The following is a 22,326-nucleotide window of genomic DNA, read 5'->3' on the forward strand; positions in this document are numbered from 1 at the left end:
TTTCTACCTCGCAGTTCTCAGTTGAATTAATCTTGTTTTCAAACAATGGACATCACATGGGGAGCAAAATGTTATATAAAAATAATTACACAATGCAAATAAAATAAAAGAGAGATCCGCATCCTAGCACAGTGTGACAGAGGGAAACAAATCAGAAAGTATTAAAATCACTTAACGCCCTTTCTTCATATCTTCCGAGCCTTGGTGCACAAACACCGATTTTTCATGTGCGCTGCTCTTGAATTACTAAACCGAAGTGCAAAAGTGGAGGGGGTTTTGCTATGTATTGCTGTCTCTCGCCGAATTAGATGTTCATTGACTTTCTTCAGGGCTTTAGACTTGTCAGGAAAGATCTATGACAGCCACAAGCCAAGGGGGAAGCTTCATCCTCACCGATGCTCTCAGCTAATGTGTGATAATGCGAGCCATGGGCTTTGGAGGGCAGATGTGATGGACTTTTGAAGAACTCCAGCTTCCACAAGTTGTGGGGGAGGCCATAAAAATAGCGAAAACCAGGTTCTTCAAGTGCCTTGACTGGGCAGCTGCTGGGGGCCCCCAGGTCTCTGGGCAGTGCCCACTGGGCAGACTGGTACAGGCAGTTCCATCTTCCGCTGTGGCCAGTCTGCCTGTCAGCTCCTCGGCCCTATTAATAATGTCGATGGCTTCTGGCGTTTTAAATTTTTTATTTTTACTTCTCCTTAGAAAGTGCCAGTTTGACAAATCATAACTTTTACCCGCGCAGATGAATTTCTCATGCCTTGTGTGAATTCCTCACTGCGAAAAAAAAAATAAATGCTTTTTTAATACTACATGTCTTCCAAATGAGAAGGTCCCAGTCCTGAGGTCACGACAACTTTCACTTTCTAAATACAGGCTATAAGATAACAAAAACCCCAGTGTGAATTAATAGAGGTCAAAACGAAACCTCAAGGACTGAACCACAATTACCAAAATCAGATGTTTTTCCTGACTACGTTTGACTTTTTTTTTTCCCCTCCTGCCTCTTCTCGTATCCCATGGCTTTTGCAGACATTTTGGCCCAAGTCGTGCAGGGAAGGGCACTGCAGAATGGGAAAGAATCCTCCCTGCTCTGGTTTCATTATGCACCAAGGGACGAGAGGTCCCCAAACGTACCATTATATTCCCAGACAGGGTCCTATATTTCGCCATAGGTACTCTACAAGAAATGCTTAGTCTAAATCCACACTGTAGCTCAAGCAGTTAGTCACAGAATCGGAGGTTCATAGAACCTGGTTGGGAGGGACCTTTGGAAGGGACCTTTAAGATCATCAAGTCCAACCATCAACCTCACACTGCCAAAACCACTAACCCACATCCCTCAGCACCACGTCTGCCTGACTTTTCGATACCTTCAGGGATGGTGACTCCACCCCTTCCCCAGGCAGCCTGTTCCAATGCTTGATAACCCTTTCAGTGAAGAAATTTTTCTTAATATCCATCCTAAACCTCCCCTGGTGCAACTTGAGGCCGTTTCCTCTCGTCCCATCGCCTGTTCCTTGGGAGAAGAGCCCGACCCCCCCTGGCTACCCCCTCCTTTCAGGGAGCTGCAGAGAGCGAGAAGGTCTCCCCTCAGCCTCCTCTTCTCCAGGCTGAACACCCCCAGCTCCCTCAGCCGCTCCTCACAGGACTTGTGCTCCAGACCCCTCACCAGCTCCGTCACGATAAAGCCACACATGCCTCTGAGCTTCACGTCAGTTTTTGGCAGTGATGTAGACATTGGTGCCTCCGTAACGCCTGCGATGGGTGCCGAGAGGTGCCAGGCACCGAGCCTTTGCAGAGCCCCGAGCCGTGCCTGAGCACCGTGCCAGCACTGCCCGTCCTGCCCCATCCACCCGCCGAATCACCATCTCGCGCATTTATCCTGTGACCTGTTTAGGATAAAGTTGCCCTTTTCCGAGCTGTTGTGTTGTGTGCTGCTGGCCTTCAGCCAGTGGTTCAGTGTTGGACTAAGATATTTTTTTTTCTCTCTCTCCTGTGCACTGTGCAAGCTGTTCATTTCTCTTTAGGGGGACTCTTCACAGGACCTGTTACAGACTTAAGAGGGCGGTGAATATAGTCATAGAATCATAGAATCATAGAATCTTCATGGTTGGAAAGGACCCTTGAGATCATCGAGTCCAACCATACACATACCAAAAAAAAAAAAACACAACAACAAAACAAAACAAAAAAACCCACAAACAAACAACCTACAATCTCTGCCACTAGAGCATGCCCTGAAGTGCCAAATCTAGACGTTTCTTGAATCCCTCTAGGGATGGTGACTCAACCACCTCCCTGGGCAGGCTGTTCCAGTGCCTGACCACTCTTTCAGGAAAGTCATTCTTCCTAATATCTAATGTAACCTGGCATAAATAATCCCATTTCAACCCCAGAAGGGAGCTGTTTCAGCTCTGTTCGTGTCATATGTTTTCTTGTGTTTGTCACTGAAGGTGGGCATTTGAGCCTTGAATAAATATTACCAAAGACAGGAGAGAGCAGGGCACCATCCCCAGCACATGCTTCCATGGTCTGGCTTCTCCACCTCCGGTGTCCAAACTCCTCTCCCTCCTCTCCAGAACCACAAACGCACCAAGGAGAGTCCTGAGAGCTGGGGGACGTCTACAAGGAAGCGCCCTGTCCCTCCGCAGGCTGCACCCAGGGGTTAGGTGACGACAGAAAAGCAAAATTTGCGCGTGCCTCCGTGTCAGCATCTGTGCACGAGTGATCTCTGCTGCTCCTGGCAGCTTCGTTGGCAGCGCAGGTTGCACGGCGTTCACACCTCTGCTTCCCCAGCCCAGAAAACACCGCGTTTCCCCGGCACAGTTGCCTGCCATGGGCTGACCATGCAAGAAACAGTCTGGCTGGTGAGCCGAAGTCCGGTGTTCCCACACAGACACCTCACCGTGGCCCCGGGCAGGGAAGGGGAAGGAGGTCATGGCTGCACCCACGCAGGGTCCTGCTGCTCCCTGTCTCTGCTGCTGCCCAAAAAACGTGGTAGGTGTTACAAGTCATCAGCAGAAGGAATACGAAAAGACCAAATAATGGTGATGCTCCTTCTCTTCCTGGGCCAGGCTGGCAGTGCTGTTCGTTTTCTCAGCGACACCGTTTTGGCTTCATAGGGCAGCCCGGTTGGGTTAGGGGGTGTCTCTGGGGGCCCACCCAGAGCAAATGCTGCAGCCATAGCTTTTGAAAGGCTCCTAGGGATCTGGGTGCTGATGGGGAACCCTCGCCTGCATCCCTAATGATGTGGGTACATCCCTAACGATGTGGGTGCATCCCTAACGATGCGGGTGCATCCCTGACGATGCGAGCGCGTCAGGAACAGCAGAAACGATGAGGCTTGTGCCAGCCAAGCTCATACTGGAGGGACCACGAGTCAGATTCCTACCGACTCATGAGTTCCTACGAGTCGGGTTCTCTTTGGGACAGCGTAGCGCCACTAATCGGGATAAAAGACCCCCTCTACTCTCTTCCACCATGCCCGCTCACCAGTAAAACAGGCTGCCCTGGGGCTGGGGGTGCGCAGGCTGTGTTCCCCCCCACAGCTGCTGCTGCATTTCACAGCCATTTTGTCCGGTTGCTTCCTCGTTATATCTGTCGACCCTCACCTCGGAGCAAACCCAGCCTCTGCAGCACCATTTTTCTGCAGCCACCGCAGTACGGAGCATCGCAGCCCGCACTTGCGTTTGGCGCCAGCTGATTATCGTGAGCTACGAAACAAGGAGATCAACCTAAAAGACAAATGTAGGTTGGGTAAATAGAGCAGCCTGAGAAGCTGCTCTCCATCTATCTTCACTTTGTCTGGAGCTAGACAGCAGTGTTAGAAGATCGGTTTGTTGCCTTGTTATTATTATTTTTTGCTAACCATCATCCGCAGTGTCAAGGATGCCTCAAGTTTCCCTCAAGTTCTTGGTCTCCATGGCAAAGCTTTTATTAATTATTAGTGTCCTTCACGCATTTCAGGAACATGTCTCACCTTCTAATCCACTCCTCCCGGCACCCTTAAAACATTTGTAACTGTAAAGTAAAAAATAGGTTTCCTGTGGCTAAAGGCTTTCAGGAGCCGTTCGGCTGCAGGACTGCGTGGCCACTTCATTTACTTCGCTCGGGTTTCTGCTGCCTGATTTAATTCAGAAGCAGCTGAACGATCGCGTCTCCGGGCGGTGATGCTGCCTGCAGCCATGCGTGAAAAATGGGGAGAAGAGCGGTGGGTCGAATTCAGTCTATTTTGTGAAGCAGTCTGTTTTGTGTAGGGTGCTGCACCTGGGGAGGAGTAAACCCCCGCATCAGATCAGGTTGGGGGTGACCTGCTGGAGAGCAGCTCTGTGGAAAGAGACCTGGGAGTCCTGGTGGACAACAGGATGCCCATGAGCCAGTGATGTGCCCCGGTGGCCAAGAAGGCCAATGGCATCCTGGGGAGCATTAAAAAGAGCATGGCCAGCAGGTGGAGGGAGGTCATCCTCCCCCTCTGCTCTGCCCTGGGGAGGCCGCACCTGGAGCACTGTGTCCAGTTCTGGGCTCCCCGGTTCAAGAGGGAGAAGGAACTGCTGGAGAGGGGACAGCAAAGGGCTACCAAGGTGATGAGGGGACTGGAACACCTCTCTTGTGAAGAAAGGCTGAGGGATTTGGGTCTCTTCAGTCTGGAAAAAAGACGACTGAGGGGGGATCTCATCAACACTTATAAATACTGAAAGGGTGGGTGTCAGGAGGATGGGGCCAGGCTCTTCTCAGTGGTGCCCGGCGACAGGACAAGGGGTAACAGGCACAAACTTGAGCATAGGAAGTTCCACCTAACCATGAGGAGGAACTTCTTTGCTGTGAGGGTGGCAGAGCCCTGGCACAGGCTGCCCAGAGAGGTGGTGGAGTCTCCATCTCTGGAGACATTCCAACCCCGCCTGGAGGCGTTCCTGTGCCGCCTGCTCTGGGTGACCCTGCTCTGGCAGGGGGTTGGACTGGATGATCTCCAGAGGTCCCTTCTAACCCTACCATTCTGTCATTCTGTGATTCTGTGATGTGTTATTTGTGCTAGCCATTGGCTTTCCCGCTGTGCTCACAGGCTGTCGGGTTGATGGGTACTGTCAGAAAGCAATAGCCCGCGCCGCAGCTCTGGGAAGCTGCTTTGCTGGCACCTCGCATGGCACGAGCTTTAGCCATGGAGCAGCCAACACAAGTCCAAGTCCCCTCACATCCTTGCTCGACGTAAATACGTCGTACCTCGCGCAGCCAAATGCTGGAGTTGCTGTCCCCAGAGTGTCCCAGCACATCCCCCCGGGGTGCAGACCCCTCTGCCCTCCCCCTGATGAAGAGCACCTTGTGGGCAAAGAATGAAGGCCCTTCTTTTCTCTTGCAAAACATGCTTTTTTTGGCACAACCACATGGTGATCTGACACACACCCCCCTTGTCGTGCTCTCATCAATTGAGCCAGGGGCAGGGACTGCCTAAAATCCATTGCCTGCAGCTTTATTCATGGGCGTCACCAGCCCAGAGCACATTTCACCTCATCCCACTGATGGATTTAGGCTGGGGAGATGAGTCCATCAGAAACTCCTCATCTGCGAGGCAGGCTGAAGGTGCTCATTCCCAAACGGGAATTCCCAGCTTTAGCTCTAATTAAATCTTGTGAGTTTGCTGCTCTGAGAGGTTCCCGTGGGCCTCGCATCCAAGGTCAAGATGTTGCAGACCTGTTCATGTATGCGCTTTGATTGGGATCAGACCAGGAGCCTGTTGTGGAGGCCTAGGAGCTTTAAAACTAGGCAAAAGAAATTGTTAGAGCCTGTTAATTTGTGCTTCAGCCTGAGACCATTCTCTAATTAAAAAAAAACAAACAAAAAACACCAAACAAACCAACAACAAAACCCAACGCTTCTCCGTGTTTTAGTTAAACTATTTAAAGTTGATTGAATGGGCCTAGGATTAATATTCCTACCATGTTTTCTGCAGGGGTGTTACTGCGATTTACCTATCAGGGGGGCTTCCATCTCTTAGCCCACTTATTAAATCATTATATCCCAGCTGCGAAGCAAGGAGGTCAGTGCAGAGGCAAAGCCCGTGACCCACTCCCCTGCTCAAAACATCGCTCCAGAGAGTTACAGGCTGGCTCTGGTAAAGGACGGCACCGACCTCCCCAGGAGGGGAGATGTAGCAGAGGGAGATACGTCTCCAGGGCCCATCTTGCACAGCCAGGACTACCCAAGAGGATTTCTTGGCCGACCAGCTCTCAGCAGCAGTTTCCATCACAAGACCCAAATGACAGTTTGGAGTCCTGTGTCCAGTTCTGGACACCCCAGTTCCAGAAGGACAGGGAACTGCTGGAGACAGTCCAGCAGTGGCTACGAAGATGCTGAGGGGACCGGAGCATCTCTGTGCTGAGGAAAGGCCGAGAGCCCTGGGGCTGTTCAGCTGGAGAAGAGCAGACTGAGAGGGGATCTCATCGATGCTCAGCAATAGCTAAAGGGCAGGTGGCAAGAGGATGGGGCCAGGCTCTTCTCAGTGGTGTCCGGGGACAGGACAAGGGGCAACGGGCACAAACTGGAACACGGGAAATTCCATCTCAACATGAGGAGGAAGTTCTTTCCCGTGAGGGTGGCAGAGCCCTGGCACAGGCTGCCCAGAGAGGTGGTGGAGTCTCCGTCTCTGGAGACATTCCAAACCCTCCTGGACGCGTTCCTGTGCCACCTGCTCTGGGTGACCCTACTCTGGCAGGGGGTTGGACTGGATGGTCCCTTCCAGGGTCTCTGAAGGTCCCTTCCAACCCCTGTGATTCTGTGACAGCGTCTTCACGGGTTCATTTTAGAAATGTGCTGGGTGCACCGGCTCCTGCCCCAGGAATCCTGTGTCATGTAGCCAGAAGGTTTAAGGGATGCTCTAAACCCCCAGCAGGTGCAGGTGGGGACGTGGCAAGCAAAGCCAATACCATCTCTGGGGCACTGGTGAGGGACTGTGGGAGGAAACGTGGTGAGCGCTGAGCACGTAGGACTCTTCGGGGGTACCCATCCCTCCCCCACCCCCTCCTCCGTAGGGATGCCCTAGCAAGCATTTGCGTGTGAGCTGGGACAACCCTACATTTTAGCTCGTCAGGTGTTATTTTGCTAAGTAACTCTGAGACCTAAAGTGGCATGTGACAGTGTGGATGTCCGAGCCACGGGCAGGAGCTATCATCAGACGTGGCGGGGTGCAGGGGGCAGGACAGCACATGGGGAAAGCAGCAGATAGTCATCCTTGCCAGGGAGACAAGGGTAAAAAAGCTTTGCTTTCCTCTCGCTGAATGACAAACACGTAGCAGTGGGGGTGAGGGAGTAATAAAGAAAGAAGAAGTAGCAGCACCAGGATTTAGAAAAATGGTATTTGGAGCATCCTGACTGCTGGGACAAAGGAGAGGGATGCTTCCAGCCAGAGCAGGAGAGGACAGCAGGGCTCTCAGGCTGGGTCTGAGCTGCCAGCTGTGCAGCTTTGCAGGAATTTTGCCTTGCAAATGGTTTTCAGTATTGTTTGTTGCCTTACGGCAGTGGTTCGGGTGTAAGCGCCCCGGGAAGGGGCTGTGGACGCCAGGGCACTAGATGGCTCTGAGCCAGCAGCCGCGAGCTGTCAGCGCAGCCTGCAAGCGGCAGGGCAGGGTGAGGGACCCATCTCCATCCCCACCGCGCAGGCCAAAGGTGATTTTTTTCATTATATTTAGCAGTGGACTGAGTTGTGGGTTGTTTTTTGTTTTTTTTTTTAAGACGAAATGTTATTATCCGCATGGGAAAATGCCAAGCTGTCAAAACCTGAACTGGTTTTGCGTCAGTTCCAGGTGGGGGTGTGTGGATGCTGTGGGTGGGGATGGGGGGGCGGGCAGGGGTGTCCCCTGCAGTTCAGCAGCGGGGAGCTGGGGAGGGCACCCCAGCCGGGCATGTTGCCCACCGTCAGCCTTTGTGGCCTCCTGAAGGTGGATGGCTACTTCCCTCTGGTACGTGGCAGGCTCAGGACTGCCTCCAGAACGTTTCCAGAAGGTTAACAAGGAGCTGGTGGACATTTGTGCTCTCAGAACATCCCTTCTGTCTTTCATTTCTATTTATTCTTTCTCCTCCTTGTCTGCACACTCAGACAGGTTTCCTCCACTGAGCACCAGCCTAGGCCACCCTGACCCCCTTGTCCTGCTCCCTGGCCCCCCAGGATGTTCCCAGCATCAGTCAGGCTTTTCCCCAGCGCTGCCGAGAACCGTGCGGGACTTTCCTGCCCTGGGTTTCAGGCTGGCAGACACGCAGGGGAGAGCTCACACACTCATACGCCCTTGTGCAGAGCCCACCGCTCTTTAGCATGGTCTCGTGCCACCCAGACAAGCTGCTAAAGGGGGTTATTCTGACTGTAGTTTGTAATCTGTAGACGTTGGTGCCTCTTGCAGAGCTGTGGGCATCCCAGCAGCGCTCTCAATGGTCCTGTGTGGGCTAGGGGGTGGCTGGAGGGACACACAGCGGGGTAGCCGTGGGCCAGGTTAGTTACGAATGCCACATCATTTCATAGGGCAAACTTAGGCCAGGCCCTTGGGGTGAAGGGTGCTGAGAATACGCACTTAAATCTGATTTTAATTTATCAATGTGTGTACGGTTCCCTGCTGACAAAGCTGCCGGGAAGAATGGAGCAATCTCCCGTTAGCCAGCGCAGTAATGAGCCTGTTACTATGGAAATGAGCTGGTTACCCCTTCCCGCTCCCCGGCAGGCCAGGTGCTCCGGTGTGGCGCCGGGGAAGCTGGCTGTTCCTGAAGGCTGTGGTACCGGGATGACGGCCACCCCAAGGCCAAGGTGGGGTGGAGAAGCTGTCACAAGTGGATGGATGTTGGGTGGCTGCAGGGCAAGGTGGCTTGGGGCACATCCGCCGACCCAGAGACAGCTGGAGCGAGCAGACTTGGCACTCATGGTGTCACACAGCCCCAGCCACCACGTGGCTAAGGCTCTTATTTCCACAGGGGCACTGGTTCCTGCTGGGCTCCATGATCCTGCATGCTGCTGGTGCTGGGAGCGCATGTGTAGGGATGGGGGCAAGCTCCGCCTCGTGCTCCCTCGTGAGTGATGGGGATGCAGGAACGCCCTGGGGGTGTGCTGGCTGCTGGCCCCTGGGGCAAACAGGGCACTCAGTCCTGGGCTCCAGCCCCTGGCAGGGTGGCACCGCGTCTTTCCGCGGCAGCAGAGCTGTGCAGCATCCTCTCCCCAGAGGAGGAGATGATCCATCGATGGATGGAGCTCTGCTCCCTCTTATGGGCTAGTGAGGATTGTTGGAAGCAGCTGGGAGCTGCCAAGGCTGATTTGTATCTGCTGTTTTGCAAAAAGCCCCTTCTCCACCTGTGTGCTGGGAGGCTGACACAGCCCTGCGTGGTGGCCGTGGTTCAGCAGAGGACACCTAGGGCTTCGAGCTCATCTCGGCAGGGTGACAGTGCGCTCTGACTGCCCTGCAACAGGCATCGCAAGGGAAAAGCGCTGTTTGCTCCGCTCCCACAACCACCCCAGTATAGGGTGAGGACGTTCGTTCGCTTCTCTTACCCCAGATGATGTTCCCTACAGGGGAGCTGACAGCACGGGACAGGGTGGGGGGGAGCAGATGGCTCCCTCTGTCTTTGCTGAGGATTATGGTACTTCAGCCCCCTCCTCGGAGGGTTTTCCCAGCAGCAGAGGCACACGGCTAAACTGGGAGAAGGTGGCGGGCGGGTGAGTATTGCACTGGGTGCAGGGAGAAGCACATGCTCTCTCTCGTCCTGCTCCAACTTCTCCCTCCTGCCCCCCGTGGAAGGGCAGCGAGCGGGGACCAGGCTGCTGTCAGCAGGGCGATGGATGTGAGCCCTCCACAGCATGGTCCCCAGGTAGAGAAGGAGCTTGTGCGCAGCTGGGAACAGCCCAGGCCCCTGCCGCAGCCCGCAGAGCCGCCCCGAGGGACCTCCGCAGGCTTCACCCTGGGCCATAAAGGCAAGTGCGCTGGCATGGAGCGAGCGGTGGAAGGATGAAAAGAAGAGGTGATGGGGAAAAGAAAAAGAGACCCTGCTTATAGCACATACGGCCAGCCTCAAGAGGGACGTGCGTTCGGAGCAGAGCAAAATACAGCTTCTGCGCTTTCACTGCCGGTGCTGCGGACTCCCACCCCTCCTTCAGCGGATGTGTGGGCCAGCAAGGCGGGGGCGGGGAGAGGAAATCAGTTTTGCTGTAATGGTAGTCATGGTTTGGGGCGGGGGGGACACGACACAGAAAGAAATCGTTGCTGCTTTCGTACCGGTAGTGTGTTACAGGCTGCGAAATGGCTTTGTCCCTCTGTCCCGGGGTGGGGGGCCGTGAGAGTTGCTCCAGGTCTCAGGCTGGCAAATATTCTGCCATTAGTGGCACGTTTTCTTTGATAGAGAAATATATCATGAGAAAGCTTCAGATTTGGAGGGGGTGTATGTCTGGACATTTAGAAAATATTTCCTATGTTCCTACATATTTTTAGATATATATACACAGATGTGCACATTTTATGCTTTACACTTTATTTTATATGTATAACAAGGCAATACTTTTCTATATATCTATATAAAAATGTAAGCTTTTACAGTGGGGGCCTGCCACAGTGCTGCGGAGTGAACGGGCACTCGCTGCCTCCTGGGCAGGAGTAGCGAGTCCTTCATCCTTCACGGCACAGCACATCCCATCTGCAAACACGTCTCCGCTCCCAGGGGCTCGCTCCCTTTGTGCATGCTCCCCCTGCCCCTCCAGGCTCCTGGCTCCTCCAGCGTACGCCGTTTTTCTCTCCTTATAAAATATCCGCGGCTGAGCTTATCTGGGAGGTACAGTCGGTACGACATGGCCATCCATCCAGCCCCCAGGCAGAGATGGGGAATACATTAGGTTCTGCGTGGAGCGCACTGGGGCTGCGTGCTTTAATATATGGCCAACACGAAACGTTGGCCCTCTAGCAAAGTCCCAGATCAGTAGTTTATGAGCCGAAAGCCCGGCTGGCTGGAGGAGCAGCCGCGCAGTCGGCTGCGAGAGCTCACAGAGCTGCTGTGTTCAGAGCCTCCCTGAAACGATGCGGCTGCGGTTGGCGCAGCACAGAGCCCAGCTGCTCTGCCCACAGTCTGAGCGTTTTTGGGGCCATGTCCCCCGTTGTGGCAGTCGGCAGCGAGAGAGGGCAGAGCCAGTTTGCGTTTGCCTTGCAGGTATTCACGGCCTGACACGCCGAGAGCAAAAGCAAGGCGTTATCTCATTATTCAGAGGTTATCAAGGGCTGCCCCAAACAAGAAATCAATGAAACGTAGATGTGGCGCTTAGGGACGTGGTTTAGTGGTGGAATTGGCAGTATTAGGTCAACGCTTGGACTCAAGGGCCTTTTCCAACCTAAGTGATTCTATGACGCTTTTTGGGTTTGCAGATCTGATTTTCAAAAGCACCAGGCAAAAGCCTGCTCCCCTGTTGCTGTCTCAGCAGCTCACTTGGAGCTCTCGACAGAACAAGATGACCTTTTTAGATGGCTTACATGGGAAACCTGTGCCCCATAGGCTCCGGAAAAATAAGTATTCAAGTGCTCTCCTAGCTAAAACCATCACTGCCAGAGGAGCCGGTCCTGCCTCTTGTTGAGAAGAAGATTTTTATTGACGTGGCTTCAAAAGATCTTGCAGGTCACCAGAGTGGCCCCTCTCACGTTGCTGCAGGGTCCCAGCCTGGCATCACCCCGTCTGCACGGCAGAGAGGCCAACGTAGGATTCAAGATTGGAGCCTCCCACTCTTTTTTTAAAAGCAGAGCTGATATGAAAGGAAATTATCATAAGTAATATTTCAGCATTTAACTCTTGGAAGAAGCAAGCTCTTTGCACAGGGTCATGTCCCTGCACAGAGCAGAAGGAGAACATCCCAGGTAGGACATGGAAGTATCTGAAGAAGGTGCCGGGAGTGAAACCAGTGCTCTGCAGGCATGGCAGCTGTCAGTCAGCTGCACACTTTGGCAACTGGGGCTAGGAGACCGAAGGAACTGGTAGGGGCTCTGCTTTCATTCCCAGCAGGAAATTTAAATCAAGGAGAAGTCAGGAAGCTACAGACTGGATTGGATCATGCCCAGATGTCTCCTGGGACAGCATCGTCCAACTCCAGGAGGTGTTTCTGGTGGGGACAGTTACTGAGGTCCATCAGGAACTGCAGTGGAAAATTCCTGGTGCTCTCCACAGAAGCCAAACATACTTGTACAAGTACAGGCTTTCACTGGGGGCACTCACTACATTGCTTGGGGCGTTTGAGCCTCAGCATTAGGCATAGTTTCTATATCACTGCTTACAGTGTATTCCAAGAGCGCTGGTTCAGAAGCAGCTTCATTGATTTCTTCTAATTATAAATCCTATAGAAAGTTTTCAGCTTGCAACGGTCCCAGTTTTCCTCTCAGCGGAGCCAATAAAAGTTAAGAGTTGCTCCCTGGTTACTGTCATTACAACAATAAAAAGCCAGAGTAATTGAAAAGTGAATCAGGGAAATGCCAGATTGGAGAGCAATGATAATAGGAAGAAATTACCTGGGAGCCCAAGCCTTGGCAAAGTCTTGTCTCTGGCTGCACCGAGCTTGAGCCCATTCTGGACGAGCTCCTGCGGTGACACATGTCTAACAGAGGACATGCCTCCCGCAGGCAAGTACCAGAGCGTAGAGCAAAGCAGGACCAATGGCCGTATGCTGGCCAACAGGCCAAACATTCAGTACATGAGCCAACAGGGGTGATTTTGAACCCCATCTGAGATGGTTCCTCTCCCTGAATCGCAAAATGACGATGGAACGATAAAAAAAAAAAATTTGTCCCTATATTAGCGTAAAGCTTAAAAGCAAGAGGTGGAGATGGCAACAGATGCACATTTGTCAAGAGAACAATAATTTCCCAGTAGACAGATTAACTGGTACGGGAAGACCCAGAAACCCACAAGTCATTCCTGTTTCCACATTGTTAAGATTAGACAATAACCATGGCTGTGTTTGTAATCCAGGTAGCTTCAAGCAAAGCAGCAGGTAGCATCACAGTAGACTCTGGAAAAGCTTGTTAGTGGCAATGCTGGTATAGAGGGAGACCAGCAAGGACTTGTAAGAGCAAGAGGAAAGGACCGGCATATGTCAAAATAGCAATGGTGTGTCCCAAGGTGAGTTTTCACACCGGTAGCTCTGGAGGCAGACATGAAGGAGCGGGGGACTGATCTGTAGATGTTGTTCTTCCAACACACTCATCTTGGGACATGGTGAGGCAGATCCTGAAGCAGTCAATTGTCTTTTACTCTCCACAAGGACAGGATGCACGCACCATATCGGAGGTCCCTCGTCCTCAGCTACCCTACCTATGCAAAGTCTGTGAACACATCCAGTAAGGAGGCTCACGCATCACTGCAGGTACCCTCAGAAAAGGATGCAAGCAAAGAGCAGGTCTGAGAGACACCGCTCCGGGCTGTGAAGCACTCACAGGGGTGATCATCCACCTGGCGATGGGTGAGCACAGGTTTTAGACAGCTTCTAGAAAGACTGTTCCATGAAGGGGGAGAAAACAAACCCATAAACTACAACTAAAAAGTTTGTAGTGGCCTCAGAGAACTGTCCCTGAGCTGAGAACAGGAAGAAAACTCCAACACAGGTTGAACATGACACCCTGATGAGATGGGATGGGGTAACCACATGCAGACAGGCTGCTCCTGTTGCTATGAAGTGACCATTGGGATGTAATTATGGGTTTGGCGTACGGGTGGACTCAGGAAGATGCCGGGGCTCAAGTTCAGATTTGAGTTTCCCCCAGACAAAGACCCCAAAGCAATGCAGCATTGGGTGGTAGGTGAGAAATCATTTTACCTCCACGGCGCTGGTGTGCAATCAGTGCTGCAGGAAGCCGACCGGGAGGGCTGAAAACCCTGGGCAGCCTCAAGGCACTCTACAAACCTCCACTAACAACACCTCCCCACACCGCAGTAAGGCAACCGTATGAATTAACCCCGGTTTCCACACCTCTAGTTGCCAAGAGAAACGCTTTTCGTAATCGTGCTGGTTGTGAAGTACACAGCTGCTCGATTTTACTTGCTCTTTTAACATTAAAGGAAGCAGAATACGGGTGGTGAGATTTCCTCATGCACAACAAAGCAGGCTGGAAATTTGTGCCTAAATACCCAGGGGGTTTGCAATCCAGCTTTGAACTGTGCAACAAGGAGCCACTGGTGACAATTGTGCGCTCTCTATTTTTAGCTGGGCGGCATGAACGCCGAATCCCTGAGGAACAAGGACAGCAGCAAAACCACCAAAGCCACCAGACTTGCTTTTCAGAGAACTCATCTGGGGCAAAGCCAGGAACTTTGGCTCTTGCCCCTTCGTCCACTTTTCTGCAGATTTTCTGCACGAGGTTTTTGATTGTTGCGGGAACAAACCGAAACAAATAGACCTGTAGAAATCAGTGTTTCTAAGGATAGCTGGATAAATACATATGTATGTGTGTGCAAATCTGCCTATACGCACACAGATAGGCATAAATATTTCAGGGTCCAGACTTAATCAGAGTGCACTTATTTTTCCTAGTTAACCACTTTGAGGATTAATGGTTTTGCCTCTGTGCGGTGAGGTGTGCAGCAGTGCTCAGGGAAGACGACCTCAGATAACGCACCGAGCAGCTCAGAACTGATAAGGCTTGTCCTGGCCTTATCAGACTGGGGGGAAAGGAGCGGGAATTTCTTGCTGTACCGTTTCCGAAATGCCGGCTCTGCAGTCTGATCACACGCTATCACCCCTCTCTCAATTGCAGAAACAGGCACAAGTTTATAGAATCATAGAATCATTTGGTTGGAAGACATCATCAAGTCCAACCATTGGCCTAAGGCTGCCAAGTTACCACTAACCCGTGTCCCTCAGCACCACCCACTCGAAGGTGGGCGGTTTAGAAGAGGGTGTCCAAGTCCTGGTGCTCACCGTTTGCTGTAGGCAAGCCCGTGTTTTGGGCTATAAGGCCAAAGTGAGTTCAAGGTGCTGTTCAGATGATGATCATCTGCAGCACAGGGGGTGACCTGGAGCGTTTCCTTCCTTCTTTGTTGACTGCACCCATGGCTCAGAGAGACTGCTCTCCTCGCCTGGCACTGCAAGTCAGAGTGAATGCTCTCTCTTCTGTACCATTAGCAGATATTAACACCACAAACCTTACACGCGTGCAAAGTTCCTCTGCTGCGAAATGTTCATTTCTACATATTCTGCAGGAATCATCTAGTTTTAATACCTGGTGTGTGTAGAACAACATTCACCTACTGGATCGACAGCAGAAATGAGCTAAGACGGAAATGTTCTCTGCTTGTGCTCGCCACGCAGGCACAAATGGAGAGTTAGAAGGAAAAAAGGGGCACATTCAAGGCTGTAGCTCATGTCAAGGTGTAAGAGCTACCAGGGGAGTCTCTCAGGGTTTTAGGTCTGTTGGGATGGCCAGGACTGATACCGGATTACTGCATCTCCAGCCTGGAAGACCATCCCTGGCACAGAGCTGTGTTTCTCTACTGCTCTACTGGCATTAAGTAAGCTGGCGAGAGCTCTAGCAACATCCATTCGCAACGTTCACACTGTTAATGTTAAATGAACCCAAAAGAGCAAAATTTGCAAAGTTATATTGAGGCGTTGAAATGAGGTTGAAAAAAAAAAAGCCAACTGCATCATGCCCACATGCCTCTCTTCCTCCAAGCACCGAGCTCGTTGTCGGTGGCTGAGCCTAACTCACTCCTCTTCCCACAGTTCGACATGCAGAGAATAACACTGGAAGAACTGAAACACATCCTGTACCACGCCTTCCGGGACCATCTAACGATGAAGGACATCGAGAACATCATTATCAATGAAGAGGAGAGTTTAAATGAAAACTCTGGCAACTGCCAAACAGAGTTTGAAGGTGAGAGAGAAATTTTCTATGTTTCTGTACAATTTTTCTCTTTCTGCTTCATCTGTAAAACTCATTCTGATCCGTGACAGGCAATGGGCAAGGATGCGTGGAGTTAGCATGGAGTTATCTTAGGGTAAGTAGCAATGACACACGTAGAGAGCTCAAGAGCTGTCGTTAGATTTCTTCCATGTTGTCTGAGTAAAGCTGATCCTGTTTCAGGCAGGGGGATGAACTAGTGCGTGCTTTGCCTTATGGCCCTCCTTTCTCTGGTAGGATTCAGGCAGCAGCCCACGCTGAGGTGAGTGGCTAAGACAGAATGAATTTCCCCACAGAAATATCCATATGTCTCTCATGGAAAGACTTTATTGGCACTGGGTTCTGCTGTATCAAGCGATGTTAGGCTTCAATAGTTTTCATAGAATCGTAGAATCACAGAATGGTTAGAATTGGAAGGGACCTTAAAGATCATCCAGTGCCACCCCCTGCCCTGGGCAGAGACACCTCCCACCAGCCCAGGTTGCTCCAAGCCCCGTCCAACCTGGCCTTGAACCCCTCCAGGGATGGGGCAGCCGCAGCTTCTCTGGGCAACCTGGGCCAGGGGCTCACCACCCTCACAGCAAAGAATTTTGTCCTCAGATCTCATCTAAATCTCCCCTCTTCCAGTTTAAAACTGTTCCCTCTCATCCTATCGTTCCACTCCCTGATAAAGACTGCCTCCCCAGCTTTCCTGGAGCCCCTTTAGGGACTGGAAGGGGCTGGAAGGTCTCCCTGGAGCCTTCTCTTCTCCAGGCTGAACCCCCCCAGCTCTCTCAGCCTGTCCTCACAGCAGAGGGGCTCCAGCCCTCCCAGCATCTCTGGGGCCTCCTCTGGACTTCTGTTGTCTTTCCACAAGCTCCAAGAAAAGCTCTTCTGCTCTGGGCTTCCGGGGAAGAGTTGGGGAGAGTCCTCGCTCTGCAGTGTAACACCAGCAGTGAGCAGAGATGGTGCATCTGCTCCCTGCTGCCCTGCACACCCCCTGCACGGCGCTGTCAGGACTGCTGGTGTGGAGCGGCGATATGCCACACAGGTACACCACGGGACAGGTACCCCACAGGACAGCTCATCTCCACACATGCGAGGCTGCAAGACCAAGGTCTAAGCGATCCTCAGTGGTAGCTGGAGAAAGGGGAACACTTGCTTCGGCAGCTGCTGTTTAACACAGCGTCCTCTCAGCAGTGCCACAAGACCACGGAGTAAGTGATCAGCAACTGGGATCCGGCACAACCTCAACTTTTACAGTGGTTTTTGCACTTTGAAGGCAGCTAACACTGGCAAGAGCATTCCACTTTTGCCAAGATGGGCAATCAGTTTAGGGAAAGCTTTTTAAGCCACTTTGGGAGAAGGATTTTCCTGACCAGAGGAACAACTTCTGCTCCCAGGCGTTGCTGGTTGGAACAACCAAAGAGATAAAGATCATCTCAAGTGCAGAAGAGTCCTGGGAGATACCCACAGAGGATCTCAGGGTTTGTGCACCTCACCCCGGGACAGCTACTGTGCTTTCCCACCCACAGAACTGCCACTTTATATAGTCCATTTCGGGGGAAATCCTGATACTCGGAGGGGACAAATAGCCTCTGAAAGGGCACCAGGCAGAGACACTGAAGCGTCTTTAAAACAAAGGATAAAAATATTAGTGCAATTCTTAGCCTGGCTAATTAATGGGATTCAGAAGCTATATCCAGCACGCTCACCCTCCGCTAAATACTGCAGAAAAGATGTAGAAGAGCACAGCTGAATTTTAAAAAGCCTGCAGGAGGGAGGCAAGCAGCAACGCTCTTCGAATCAAGCCACGCAACATTTCTTTTTTTGTTCCTCCTGGAGAGCGGCAGGGAGGCAGAGATGCTTACTTAGATGAATGGAGTTGTTAGTCCCCACTGACCTGCTGATTCGGTGGAGACAGGCGCCAGCTGTCACCGCGGCGAGAGGCACGCAGGCTTCTTTCAGCTTCGGTTACTTGGGTGAACTATCCCAGTCGCGCGCGCAAAAAAAAAAAAATAATTAAAAAAAAAAATAATGGGTCCGAAAACCTAAATGCTCAGCATCTCATTTTGGAAGTCCCAGCTTCCAAAAGTACAGCAAGAACAGCTTTTCTCGTGGGATGTTGGCATTGCTGGTGCTAGGCAGAACCTAGAAGCAAAACAGACCCTTTTTTAGATGTTGTTAGAAATACACACACACACACGCACAAATCCACCGGAGAATAAAGATCAACTGAACACTGTCAACAAAGATGCAAAGTTTTTCCTTCAGGTCCCGGAAGAAAGGGACGGTTCTGGTCCATGGCAGCTTTGACGGGAGCATTTCTCCCAGGAAAGGCAGGCTGAGAGCAAGTTGCGTCCCTGCAGCTCTCCAGGCTGGACATGCCATTATCTGAATGACCCACTCGTGCCCTTGGTGTTCCCATTTCCCAAACACTAAGATCCCTACAGGGCTCAAAAGCAGAAATGATGGGGCCTCGTGGCATGGATCAATGGCACTAAGGGAGAGCTGTCATGAAGGTTGGACAGCATCTCACTCTAGTTGTAAATGGGGCTGTACAGGAGTGTCTTCATGTACGTAAGTCACCCTTTGTGCATTTCTTATTTAGCGGAGTGAAGGAGATGCTTCTGGGGTATAATTCCTCCAGCTTATTTTAGGTGCTGCCTTGGGATGAGATGAATTGCACCTTAAAAAGCACCTATTTCGTTCAACTGTGAAGGCAGCCTAAAGGGACTAGCTTAGAGGCTCACATCTATATTTAATGTGCATTTCATCCACTCCATTGAAGTGCCTTTAATTGTGGGTAGGAATGAAGCCAAGATGAGCCCTGATGGTTTTCGCTGAGATCTGGGAATGGCTCCTAAGGGAAGAGACGTAGCAGATGCTTTCAGTAGTACTTTGCTGAAAGGGGGGATCTCCACTCACTGTCACCTCTGGGTATGTTCTTGCCATCAAAGAGAAGCCCCGAAACCCTTCTACATCCCATGGACAGAGACATCTCCCTTTCCCACACCTGGGGTTAGCTGGTTCAGCCCCCCCAGGTGCTACACAGGACACATCACCATCAGTACGAATACGTACAGATTTCTGTTATTCTCACAATTTTGCCGTCTTGGCTTCTTGTCATAATAAGGTCTTCACAGCTATGTAATATACTTGCTATATCAACACGGACAATATACCTTATCTCTCTCTCCCACACTCATATACACACACGCAACCACCCACGCGCTTTAAAACCAAGTACAAGATTCAAATTATGGTCAGGGACAAGTCCAGGATTTTGTTCAGTTCACTCCGAACGTGAGAGCCACTTGCAAGACGTCAGCTCTAGGCTTACATTACAACTTTCCCTCCTACGCATTTCTAGGGGTTTTCGTTTGCCTTATTCTTGATGAAGAGCGGAGCAATGGAAATGCCCAACTCCTCAGCGCAAGCAGCCCACACCGGCCCTGCCGATACAGAATGCAGCCAGAAGGGAGGCACGGTTATGTCTTCTGCCTTCCTCTCAATTTTTATTAACTCTTCGGGGCAGGAGAACAAAGTTGAGAGCCAAGGAGAGTGTATGTTTTATGAGAAAAGACGCAAGAAAAGGACAACTGTTTGCGGCAACATTGTACGACCAAAAATTTATAGTACAAAAAGTCATTTGTCTGGCAGTTTCCATTATCCAGACACTCAGGACATTAAGCTCGTGGCAGACAAGAGTGCCGGCGGGTTACAGTGACCCATGCTGTCTGCCACGGGTGTTTCATCCTCAGCCCTGACACTCAAATTAACTGGATGTACAGGGGCTGCTGCAGCTCCCCCTCCTGCTCCCCCCGGACAAGCACAAGGAGCATCCGCTCCTCAGCTAAGGCCTTGGGAATGAAAAACTGACCCCTCAAAATGAAAATAACTCCAGCCAGCCAGAGAAAGCAAATATCCCTCACCTTTAGCAGGGTTATGACAGAAGCCACTATAAATACACCGCAGCTGTTCACGTTGGCAAGCCTTTTCCTGCAGGCGAGAGGGCTCTCAGCACTTGCCCCGACCATCCCAAACCCACCGTGGGCATCGTCCCCAGCCCAGCAGCTGCAGCCACTGGACTGATGCACCCCGAAACGGGCTGGACCCATTAACCCCACGTCCTGGTGGAGAAATTATAGCAAAGGTAGCTCTGTCTCTGCTCACACCATGGTGAGTCCTCCTCACCAGCACGTTCTCTGCGTGTTGATGATGAAGGATGACCCAACCTCAATTGGCCTTTGCTTCTCGAGATCTCAGTTACATTGGACAGCCTTGAGGCTTGCTGGGACCAGGACATCTCCAGAGGCGCTTCGGGCTCTGACCGTGTTCAAGGAACCTGCTCAGGTCCAAACCCCAGCGTGTCCCGTGGGTATGAAAAACTCCTACTGACGACCAAATGCAAAACGGATCGAGTAGCCAGCCCTGTGACAATGCCAGCTACGGAAACCAGCACGAAAAAGCACAGCTGCCACGCTCAAAGGGTCTATGCATTTGGAGGAAGGAGACAAGCGAGGGCAAAAACTCACCAGTTAGCGTAGTGGCGGGGGGGGGGGCAAACAGGTCTTCATAGTTAAGAGGGCAATTCGCAGGGCAGGACGTAGTTGTGTTCACGATGAAGAAAGTCAGTAATTTCAGCTTCTTTGTCTCCCTGTGGACTGCAAGGGGGCAGAGGAGCTGCAGTTCCCATCTTGCTGGAGTAATTCCTGCTGAGCCCCAGCCAACAGCGTGAGGGTCTCTCTGGGTCTGCAACAACTCTACATTTCAGCACAAACATTTTCCCTTTCTTCTGGAGTTATTTGGTGGGTTATTTGGCTATTTGGTGTACCTGCAGTCGATAAAGAACAATAACAATGACTTACCCGGAGCCTGCTGCCTTAAAGCTCTATTTTTACTTGATGGTATAACAGAAGACTGAAGGAATTGTTCAATTCAGGAACACTTCTGCAAGAAACACTGAATGTGGTTTACTCTTTCCCTTTGAATAGGAGAGTTGCCATCACAAAAAGCCTTGGCCATCTTCGACTGCTGCTCCCCGTCACTGTCACCAGCCCGGGAGCCCCGCACTTGAAGGGCAACGCTGGCTGTGATGGCTTGTGTCACTGTTTGGTCTGCTGGCCGGGAGTGTTTTCAAAGTACTGAAATAATAGAAAAATAAATAAAGAAGTAATTAAAGCTGTGATTTAACAAGCTTTTCAGAGTGCCGGGGCATCGTGCACAAAACCCAGGAACCACAGTATTGATTCCGCGTGCATTATAAAAGCGAGCGAAGGAATCGAGGAGCGGAGCGGTGCAAGCAGAAAGCAAGTAATTTAGGAGAGCTGCCATAATGGGGATTTCATTATCTGCACAGAATATAGCGAGTCCCTTGGAGTGTTGGTGGCGCAGCAGTTCCCTGCCCCAGGCAGAGGGACTCAAAGTGCTGCCTAAGGAAGGCTCCCGGTGCCTTGGCACTACCTGCTGCCCGGGGACTGCCTGGGAGCTGGCATTAGGACACCGGCACTGCGAAATCCTGGCCACGGGAGGTGAAGGGGGGATGAAAATGTGGCATCCACCTCTCTGTGCAACGCTCAGAACAAACGTTTTTTCCATATATTCTAAAAGCATCCTCCTGGACTTTTCCAATTATGGGTACTCAGAACTTTTTCCTGGTTGCATTTTAAGTTTATTGTAATTCTGAGCTTGTTGCCTACCATGTCAAAGTCTCCCATCATCACAAGTATGACCATCCAGGAGAAAAAGGCGATGGGTACGTCCCTTCTCAGGCCAAAGCAAGGCCATGTGTCACTGCCCATAGTTGCACGGTGGAATTATCGATCCGGTGCATGAGGATCTTCTGGCTTTCTGTGACTATCTCAGGGACCTTCAGAGCCTTTTGAAACAGATTAATCTTCACAGTACCCAATCATCATAGAATGTATTGGGTTGGAAGGGACCACGTATTGTTCTGATATTCGTAGGTAGGGAGGCTAAGACAGAGACATGAACTGTCTTTAGCAAGTCTCAGCATGAATCCTCGTTGATGAACTTAAAAAAAAAATTAAATAAAATAAGTCAAATGCTATAAATCCCAACTCTGTCTGCATTTTAACTGCCGCAAATTACTCTTTTGGCAATTATTCTGCAAGCATTCATTCGAAAAGGTTCTTAATAAGTCTGATTTTGCTTAGGCACAGAAAACCTAAAGGGAGTTTGGAAAAGTGACTGATGTACTGTGCATACTCATGGGAACTATCACAGTGGGTTTTTAAGTGTTGTCGGGGAGCACGACTTGAATCTCTGCTCATTTCCAGTTGACCTGTAACTGGAAAAACCTGGATGAGTCGAAAGGGATTCACAGATGACCAATAGGCTGTGCCGCCATCCAGAGAGACCTGCACAGGCTGGAGAGCTGGGCAGAGAGGAACCTCATGAAATTCAACAAGGGCAAGTGTAGGGTGCTGCACCT

General features: G+C 51.2%; 1 protein-coding gene across 2 annotated transcripts in view; it reads left to right on the forward strand.

Annotated features, from left to right (window-relative positions):
• Positions 1–22,326, forward strand: part of CALN1 (calneuron 1) — a 119,000-nt gene that overhangs the window by 95,475 nt on the left and 1,199 nt on the right. For both annotated transcript variants that reach the window (XM_054209231.1, XM_054209232.1), the window contains exon 4: positions 15,710–15,863. In XM_054209231.1, coding sequence (XP_054065206.1) covers positions 15,710–15,863 — 154 coding nt within the window. The remainder of the gene's footprint in view (positions 1–15,709; positions 15,864–22,326) is intronic.

This window comes from Rissa tridactyla, chromosome 7, assembly GCF_028500815.1.
Source record: "Rissa tridactyla isolate bRisTri1 chromosome 7, bRisTri1.patW.cur.20221130, whole genome shotgun sequence".
Lineage (NCBI taxonomy): Eukaryota > Metazoa > Chordata > Aves > Charadriiformes > Laridae > Rissa > Rissa tridactyla.